The sequence below is a fragment of the Telmatherina bonti genome (genome assembly GCF_933228915.1).
Source record: "Telmatherina bonti genome assembly, chromosome: 3".
NCBI classification, from domain to species: domain Eukaryota; kingdom Metazoa; phylum Chordata; class Actinopteri; order Atheriniformes; family Telmatherinidae; genus Telmatherina; species Telmatherina bonti.
Window position 1 is genome coordinate 2,786,645 of NC_136621.1, and position 10,000 is coordinate 2,796,644.

The 10,000-nt window shown below is 43.3% G+C and overlaps 1 protein-coding gene across 1 annotated transcript in view; it reads right to left on the bottom strand.

Moving 5' to 3' along the window:
• Positions 1-10,000, bottom strand: part of cnnm2b (cyclin and CBS domain divalent metal cation transport mediator 2b) — a gene marked incomplete at its 3' end in the record, with an annotated part of 298,448 nt that overhangs the window by 23,578 nt on the left and 264,870 nt on the right. The window contains exons 4-6 of the mRNA XM_079264440.1: positions 7,978-8,147; positions 4,166-4,259; positions 2,293-2,355 (exon numbers count right to left, since the gene is read on the bottom strand). Of these exons, the coding sequence (XP_079120566.1) occupies positions 2,293-2,355; positions 4,166-4,259; positions 7,978-8,147 (327 nt within the window). The remainder of the gene's footprint in view (positions 1-2,292; positions 2,356-4,165; positions 4,260-7,977; positions 8,148-10,000) is intronic.

Consider the following 10,000-nt stretch of genomic DNA (forward strand, 5'->3'; position numbering starts at 1 on the left):
AGTCCGACCTGTCTGTAGCTAAGAGCTAACCAAGCTAACCTGGAGCTAACTGGAGCTAACTGGAGCTAACCCGCTAATGGAGGTAGATGGACTAAAGCTAAGCGGGATATTGGGTACCTGTCAATCAATAAGACACACCCCTATTTATGATGAATTTTAAGAGTTAAATACTTCTAAAAAGAGGAGTTATGACCCCCCCAGCTGTCATGAAGGTAAACTTGACCTAATAAACCGTAAATCTCTTTTGTAGCAGGCTGTGAACATGTCTAACACAGGAGTCTATGGAGATCGACTCTGTTTTGGAGCCCCTAGTGGATGAGGGGGGGACTGTAGTTCCTGGCTTTAAACCTCCAGAAGTTTTTATTTTCTTCACAGAAAAATAAAACATTTACCAATCCTCAGCAGAATGAGAAAGTTTTGTATCTCCAGGAAGAAACCTGAGTTCCCTTTAAGGAGCAGCGCGTTGCGCCGGCTGCTCAGATATCGTCACTGTTCTTTCCCACGCAAAGTAAAGTTTAGTTGTGGACACAGAGAACCTTAGCGACCCTCTCTCTCTGATTGGTTAGTGAAATCTGACTGGTTCTTGGGTCGGTGCGTACATTGTTTTGTGCTTGTATTTTCTGATTTGCTGCACTAAGCAGTGAATCTGTCCCTTTCTTTGCTCCGTGCACCGGGCGTCTGGAGGTTGAGGTATGTGGTGACAAGGTTGAAGTTGCCAGATTTAGTTGCTCTGCACAGCAGGAACAACATCGTTGGCGCAGTTTACGTTAAATTCAGTAAAGGAAAGAGTGAGCTGAGGGATATAAACATGTTTTCATGTTGGTCAGCTGCCTTCTAAAGAAGATTAGCCAGTGATCTCCCAGTTGAAGCCTCACTAGAAGCCTGCGGTTACTGGAACTGATTTCTTTTGACTGGTTCTGCCAACACAGAGATGCTGTTCAGAAGCACCTGCTACATCAGCATACAGACCCAGAAATACAGCAACAAATGAATATCAGTATTTCTAAAGATAAAAATTAATTAAAGAGGAAATTAAAAAACACCAAGTTAATGTAATGTGTGTGAGAATTCCCAGCTCTAACTGAATCATGCCTTGATGTTTCATTTCTAGTTCTGTACACCAACTTTTATAATAATAACAGCAACGCATGGATTTAGTCAGGAATGACGTCGTCTCTGTCTGTAAGGTTATGATAAAATTAAATTTATAATTTCTTTGTTTGCAATAAGTTCCTCTGTGTGAAACCTGAGCTGCTCAGCAGCTTCAGCAGCTGCTCCACTGACACTTTTCCAGGTTAAATGTTAGAAATTAGCCCGACAGCTTGCTGTGACGCGTGGAAACAATCTCACATTCAAGCAAAGCTTGTAGCAAGCAGAGCCTGAATGGCGGGCAACGAGTCAATGGCGACGCCGCTCCTTTCTCTCTGCTGCCACACAGAAAAGCTTTTTCTGTCATTTTTAATTAAAGCCAGATTATGTTTTCCACTTCTTAAAGAAGCCTAGTGGAAATCACACACAACAAAGTGGGAACGGCTTGACCGTGACTAATGCCACTACGTCGACTGGAATGTATGTAATCCCATGCTGGAATATGTGTGTGTGTGTGTGTGTGTATGTGTGTGTGTGTGTGTGTGTGAGCAGACAACAGTGCAGAGGGTCAAAGACCCAGCATGTGAACTTTTGAGGATTAGTACTCCACTTTTTAGGGGCAGAGGGGGCCAGGTCAACACAAAATATGGTGGTTCGGTGTGTTAGGAATACAAATTTATGTACACGCTGACACACACACACTCAACTCTGCGTGCAACGCAGCAACGGACTGGATGAAAAATAAGTTTGAAGACAGAAAGAGGAGTTTTTACCCATTTGTGTGTGTTTGTTTCAAAGACTGTGTGTCCATGTGAACATATGTATATGTCGTGTGCGCTCAGCGGTGTCCAGCAGGGGGCTGTAGCTGCAGGTCTTGTTTATGTAGTCGGAGGGTTAAAGGTCAGGGGCGAGGGGGGCGGAGCCTGGTCCCACACTGAGGCCTCCAGTTTACAACAGCATTCAGCAACTTGACGAATGGCTCGGGGGGTGAGGGTGTTACAGTCTCAGCCTGAATCTGTTTTCCTCTTTCCCTCTTCGGTTTTACATGCACAGGTTTCCGCTTCATGCACACAAACACATACTCACGTGAGAAGCTGCTCATGCACACAAACGGATGAGAGTGTGTGAGTTCAGACAGACGATGAGGGTTAGGTGTGACGTTTCATTGAGGTGGGGTGAAATCAACAGGAAAAGCCACTGTACCTGGAGATCCTGCTAAGGACTCGGCTCTACTGACTGCAAATGTGCGAGACAGGGACAGGGGCACTTTGGACAGGGAGGGGGGCACAGGAGAAGAGAAGCAAAGGAGAGTCTGTCAAAGTGCAGAAAACAGTAACAAACACAAACAGAAGTTTCAGCATGTCAGGTCTCATCATCAGTGCGAGCCTGACATGCACCAGGAGCGGCGTTCTGGTGTTTCACCAGTAGGTGTCTCTCAGATCCCACCGCCCAGTCGAGGCCCAGACACAGCTGGGAACCGAGCTGCACTTTATGAATGAACTGGGAGGATGGAGAGAATCACTAGGTGACGTTGGAGCTTTGCTTCTCACACAAAAGGATTTTTTCCTGGTTGAGTTTTTGTTGTTTTATGATAAAAACTTTCCTTTTTTCTTTTATTTCTGTCAAAGTTAGGGTAAACCGAGGCCGAGTCTAGAATCCCATCCACTAAGAGACTTTTATTGTGGGACTCCACAGCTAGGTGGACTGGTGACCATCATGGCATGGCTGCAGACGCATCTTTATCCCTCACTGAGGTTTCTGACACTGGAAAATGAATAACTGTAAAAATGGGAAACATGTGCTGTATTTTCTGTACAACTGTAGGAGAGAGCGACCATCCGAACCCCCCAGGAAACTCCCAACCAGAGCAAATACCACCACGCGTGATCTGGAACAGTGTTGGGGGTCTCTGCCTTCACATTTAGCTGTAGGTTCCTTACAAGTTCTACCTCCCAGTGAAGCGCTTCCTGTCATGTATAGAGCAACACCAACTGCTATTATTACAGCAGACAAACAAACAAACAAACTTTGATGAGACCTGATAGAGTTTAGGAACCACGCTGTTGTTTACGAACAAACACAAACGCTTTCGGCGTTTCAGTACGAACTAAACAAGTTAAGAGATCAGCCTCCACTTCTCCAGAGCAAAGATCCACCTGCCTGGCAGACGGAGGCAAGTCACAACTTTCTATCAAATAAAATTCCCATCGGTGTCAGAGGTAACAGAGCCTCGAGCTGAAATTTAATAAGAATGCAAACAAAGTACGCAACACGTAATAGACAGAGAATCAGAGCAGCTTTCACCTTTAAATGTTTAATCTGAACCAAGCAAATGACGACACGTATGCAAATCTACCAGGGATTTAAAGTCTACCCAGTCCTCAGTGGGTATGAAGCTTCTCTGTACAGTTAGTGACCACATAACACTGTTATTGGTCTGTTTTAGTCCCTCTACATGTTGGACTGGTGAAAAACTGAGAGGTTTTCCCACATGCATCGCAGCAGGTTCTGCTTTCGCCTCGAGCTGCACGTTGGGAGTTTGCTCTGAAAAAGAGCTTTGCAAATAAAAACGCGACATAAATATTTTAATAAAATACTGATCACACAAAGACATTTTTTAATGTAATGATTGATTATTAAAATGGTGATCTTGATTATTTAAATAAATATAAACATATAAAGTAAAAAAAATCAGCTAATAATAATTATGTTATAATAATAATTACTAATAGTTAATTATTTAATAATAAACTAAATTATTTCAATTAATCTAACATTATTACATTATTTAATTTATTAAATGTAATTGTTTTTATTTAGAAACTTTTTATTTTCAAAGAAGAAAAAGCATTAAATGAAGCAAACATTCATCAGCATCATCATAATTTGATAAAAAAAATACCTCTTCCAAACATTTATCTATCTATATTATTTATCATTTTTCTCTTGCAGAAACAATATAAAACACACTGATTGACAAAGCTGCATCTAATCATTTATTTTTAACAAAGTTCATTTTTAAAAAACTATATTTTCAGATAATAACTTCATGTTGAGAAAGAGACTGATATCTTACCAGGCGACACAGTCAGAGACATCATCCCATAGAAGGAGAAAGGTCCCGCTTCAAATTTCATCCCCTCTTTTCCCGCCTCCACCTCCACTTTGCCCTGGCATCAGGAAAGACAACCAAGACTTACTCCAAGAAAACAAACTGCAGTTTATTTATGCAGGATATCTTCTGTGATTCCTCACAACTTTCTACTTCTTTATTCTACTAAAGTTTGGACAATATCTGCAGAAGATTTATTTAGCAGAGGATTTGCAGTTCCTTTTTAACTTATATTCAGGTAAAAAAAAAAGCAGAAATATATTTAATGTCCAAACTGATGAACTTCATTGTTTGTTACAAATAGTCGCTCATTTTGAATTTGACGCCTGAAACCTTTTCCAGGAAAGCTCAGACAACTGCAAGAAAAGACTGAGAAAGTTGAGAAATAAACACCTGTTTGGATCATTCCACAGGTGAACAGGTTGACTGGAAACAAGTGGGTGCCATGATTGGGTATAAAAGGAGCATCACTGAAAGGCTCAGCTGTTCATAAGCAAGGATGGGGTGAGGTTCACCACTTTGTGAACAACTGTGTGAGCAAATAGTCCAACAGTTTAATAACAATGTTTGTCAACATGCAGGAATTTATTTAATCATCTACAGTCATAAAATTATCAAAACGTTTAGAGAATCTGGAGACGATCCTGCACGGAAGCAGTAAGGGAGGAAAACCAAACCGACTACACACAACCTGCGATCTGTCAGGTGGCTCTGCACTGAAAACTGACATCATTGTGTAAAGAACATCACTATGTGGGCTCAGGATCGCTTCAGAAAACAATCCTCAGTTAATGCAGTTTGTTGCTACGTCTACAAGTGCAACATCAAACTCTTTCATGCAAAACTGAATCCACATATCAACGCTGCCGGCTTCTGATCACAGCTCATCTGACACAAAGAGGAGAAGAGTGCCGTGGTCTGACGAGTCCACATTTCAAATAGCTTTTGGAAATCATGTATGTGGTGCCCCCCAGGTCGAGGAGGAAAAGGACTATCCAGATGAGGGGTAAAAGTCTACATCAACAAATCGGTCACATGGTCAATTAGCCAATGAGATTAATACAAAATGAAGACATTATTAAACAATACATGAATAAAATAAGTTAAGTAAATAAAATGACCATTTAAGAAATGCTATATTATTTTGAAAACGACTGTATTTTGAGTTTCCCTGACAGGTTTTGTTTCCATTTATCACCTGTCTGTCTGCAGCTAGCTGCTGCTTGGTAAAGTGAAGAGAGTTTACCTCAAAGCTAACTGCAGCTAGCTCTCAATTGTTGTTGGGAGTTAATTAGTCAGATCATTTTATCACGTGTAAAAGAAATCTGATAACTGCCTCAAGTCTGGGAATAATCTTTAAATTATGAGCAAACTTGTCCGTAACTCTTCCTATGACTGCAGCCCGACTTCTAACAATAAAGGTATTTATTACGTTGTGAGTCTTCAGTGAGCAGCAGCTACAGTTAGCTGTGTTTCCTTTCCACCTAGACTTGATCAAAATCTAAATATCACAATAAAAAACTGGTAACAATTCAAAAACTTTTCAAATATTGCTAAAATTTTTGTCAATATTTTTCTCGTCCTGGTGATTTTTTTAGAACGCCGCTTATTTGCAACGCTAAATGAAGACAGAAACTCTGTCCACACGTCGGTCATGTTGTCGGGACGACAAACCCAAACATGAGCACACACATCAGAGCAAAGAAGATGTCTCTAGTCTGGACCCGGCAACCTCCATCTGTCCTCTCCTCCCCTGACATCATCTGCAGGTACTTCACACAGCAGCAACAGCATGCCATGATGCGTTCAGGGTCCGTTCTGTAGGAGACATTCTACCAACCGCTGTTCTGGGAACAAGCTTTCTTCTTTAGTTAGAAAGAAGAGGCTGGAAAGGCGTCAAGTTTTGGGACGGATCCATGTAGTCTGTAAATGGATCCATGTAGCACTCAGCATACAGCGGCGAGCAGCCTAAACTCCTTCAGGTTTGACCAGACCAAAAACCAGACCAGTAACCAGACCAGAGACCAGACCAGTAACTAGACCAGTAACCAGACCAGAGACCAGACCAGTAACTAGACCAGTAACCAGACCAGAGACCAGACCAGTAACTAGACCAGTAACCAGACCAGAGACCAGATCAGTAACCACACCAGAGACCAGACCAGTCACTAGAGCAGTAACTAGACCAATAACCAGACCAGAGCAGTAACTAGAACAGTAACCAGACCAGTAACTAGACCAGATACCAGAGCAGTAACCAGACCAGAGACCAGACCAGTAACTAGACCCGTAACCAGACCAGTAACTAGACCAGTAACCAGACCAGAGACCAGATCAGTAACCACACCAGAGACCAGACCAGTCACTAGAGCAGTAACTAGACCAATAACCAGACCAGAAACAAGAACAGTAGCTAGAACAGTTACCAGACCAGTAACTAGACCAATAACCAGACCAGAGCAGTAATTAGAACAGTAACCAGACCAGTAACTAGACCAGTAACCAGACCAGAGACCAGACCAGTCACTAGAGCAGTAACTAGACCAATAACCAGACCAGAAACAAGAACAGTAGCTAGAACAGTTACCAGACCAGTAACTAGACCAATAACCAGACCAGAGCAGTAACTAGAACAGTAACCAGACCAGTAACTAGACCAGTAACCAGACCAGATACCAGATCAGTAACCAGACCAGAGACCAGACCAGTCATTAGAGCAGTATCTAGACCAATAACCAGACCAGAAACAAAAACAGTAAATAGAACAGTAACCAGACCAGTAACTAGACCAGTAACCAGCCCAGAGACCAGACCAGTCACTAGAATAGAGACCAGACCAGTCACTGTAGCAGTAACCAGACCAAAAACCAGACCAGTAACAAGACCAGTAACTAAACCAGAGACCACACCAATAACCAGACCAGAGACCAGATCATCACTGTAACAGAGACCAGACCAGTCACTAGCGTAGTAACTAGACCAATAACCAGACCGGTAACTAGACCAGTAACAAGACCAGAGACCAGACCATTAACCAGACCTGTAACCAGACCAGAGACTGGACCAGTTACCAGACCAGAGACCAGATCTGTAACCAGACCCGTAACCAGTCCAGTAACTATAACAGTAACCAGACCAGAGACCAGATCAGTAACCAGACCAGAGACCAGACCAGTAACCAGACCAGTAACTAGACCAATAACCAGACCAGAGACCAGATCAGTAACCAAACCAGAGACCAGACCAGTCACAAGAACAGAGACCAGACCAGTCACTAGAGCAGTATCTAGAGCAGTAACCAGACCAGTGACCAGATCAGTAACCAGACCAGTAACTAGACCAATAACCAGACCAGAGACCAGATCAGTAACCAAACCAGAGACCAGACCAGTCACAAGAACAGAGACCAGACCAGTCACTAGAGCAGTATCTAGAGCAGTAACCAGACCAGTGACCAGATCAGTAACCAGACCAGAGACCAGACCAGTCACAAGAACAGTAACTAGACCAGTAACCAGACCAGAGACCAGACCAGTCACAAGAACAGTAAATAGACCAGTAACCAGACCAGAGACCAGACCAGTCACAAGAACAGTAACTAGACCAGTAACCAGACCAGAGACCAGACCAGTCACAAGAACAGTAACTAGACCAGTAACCAGACCAGAGACCAGACCAGTCACAAGAACAGTAAATAGACCAGTAACCAGACCAGAGACCAGACCAGTCACAAGAACAGGTATTGCGTAGAAATCCTGCGTTCTGTGTGCACACACCTGCAGAATGAGGATGAAATAATCCACAGGTTTGTTCCTGTGGAAGAGGTAGTGCTCTGGGGCCCGCTTGTTCTTCTCATCGTACTTCAGCTCCTGGATGACGTTCGGATGCTTCAGCAAGCGCAGCAGAATTTTTTCTGACATCTGCACCGGCGCAAATGGCTCAACCTCTAAAAAAGAAAACACAGAAAGAGACAAGCAGCTTAATTGTGATTATTTTTTCACTTTTTTCTGCCTTTTTAGAGACGGAATCATAATAAACATTTTTTAACTGAATATTTGATGATCAAACTACACTATGACTTCATAATAAAGATTCATGCGTTTTCCATCTAATCTACTCAAACAGCTTATAAAAGGTCAAAAAACCATTTCATGTAGTTCAGATATGCAACAACAGATTCATTTCCACCACTTTTCTCCTGTCTGAGAGGAGGACAGGTGTTTTTACCCTGTAACAGAATCAACAAAAGGTCTCTGAGGTTAGAAGAAGAAGAAGTTTAGAGGCTTTATGTAAAAATGGAAGTAATTTAACACAGAGCTGGATCTCTCTTTTTATCGCTGATTACATAATCATGCAAATAATCCCAATAATTGGGTTCATAAAGCCAGTCGCTGTTTGTTGGCAGATAAATTGACTGCAACTGTTGGCAATAAGCAGTTGTATGAAACAGCTTTCCATAAAGCAGCTGTTTTTTTCAGCCAAACTGAGAGGAATTATTCCCTACAGCAGGCAGCAGCCTCATTCTGTTCCCAGTTTGAGAAGTCTTAGTTTGTTTATTAAAATGTTAATTTGGTTCTTATTGGTCAAAGAAAAATGCAAAAAAGAATAAAAAACATTGTGGCAAAGAGGAATAAAAAGGAATATTCAGCTGGTTGCTAGGTAACAACGGTCATAAGACGGAGGAGTGAGCATCCTGGAGAGGGGTTTCCAGCACCAACCCGAGGAGAAGCAGGAAAACCGTGAATGCAGTGGCGGAGCTAGACTGTCACACGAGGGGCCAGAAGGACGTTATTCGGGGGGGGGGGCATTTATAAGGATTTGATCGGGTACTTTCACATCAACCGCTGTGTTTTGGTCACATTATGAAGCTCGAGCAACAAAACATAAATTATCTGGATCATCAAGAGGAAATATCTGCAACAAGTTCCAGAAGGCTGCTCGGCTGGGTAGTGGTTAGCACCATGGCCTCGCTGGTTCGATCCTTGGCTGGGGGGGGGGCCTCAAACAGCTGCCTTTCTGTCTGGAGTCTGCATGTTCTCCCCGTATTAGTGTGGGTTCTCTCTGGGTTCCCCGGGTTCTTCCCACCATCCAAAGACATGATGTTAGGTTAACTGGGTAACTCTAAACTGTCCCTTGGAGTGTGTGTGTGTGTGTGTGTGTGGTTGTTTGTCTCTCTGTGTGACGGACTGACCACCTGTCCAGGTGTACCTGCTTCTGCTGGGATAGGCTCCAGCTCCCCGCGACCCTTCCTCAGACTCAGCGGTGAGGATGATGAGGACCATAAGGTCCGTAGAAAGGTGAGGTTTGAGGTGCACCTTAATGCGATGAGCAGTGGAAGGATCAGTTTCCTGTCTGGTGGTGGAGCTCCACCACAGTGACTCGCATCCCTCGCTGCACGTTGGCTGCTAGTACGAAGGTCTGTCTCTGTCTGACCTGAGTCCTTCCTCTCATCCCAACAAATTTCTCCCTGTTGCTTCGTTGTTGTCCTCCTCTACTAACACAGTGTCTTCTAGAAAACATGCTGATAAAGTATTTATATACGATGACTGAAAAGGGAACTGCTTCTAAATGTAAAATAAAACACTGGTGATCCAGGTGTTTTCTGTCCCACAGGGACCCGTCAAACACCGGAGGTGCTCCCTGGAGTCTCCAATCAGATGTCAGAGCTCTCCTCTAGCTCTGCCCCTGGGCCGATGTGGACATGACCAGGAAGCTAAATAAGATCAGAGCCATGCTAACTGTACCGTGAGCTGTAGGCTTGTCAGGCTTCCATGTCGCCGGTTAGCTGGATGCGCATGT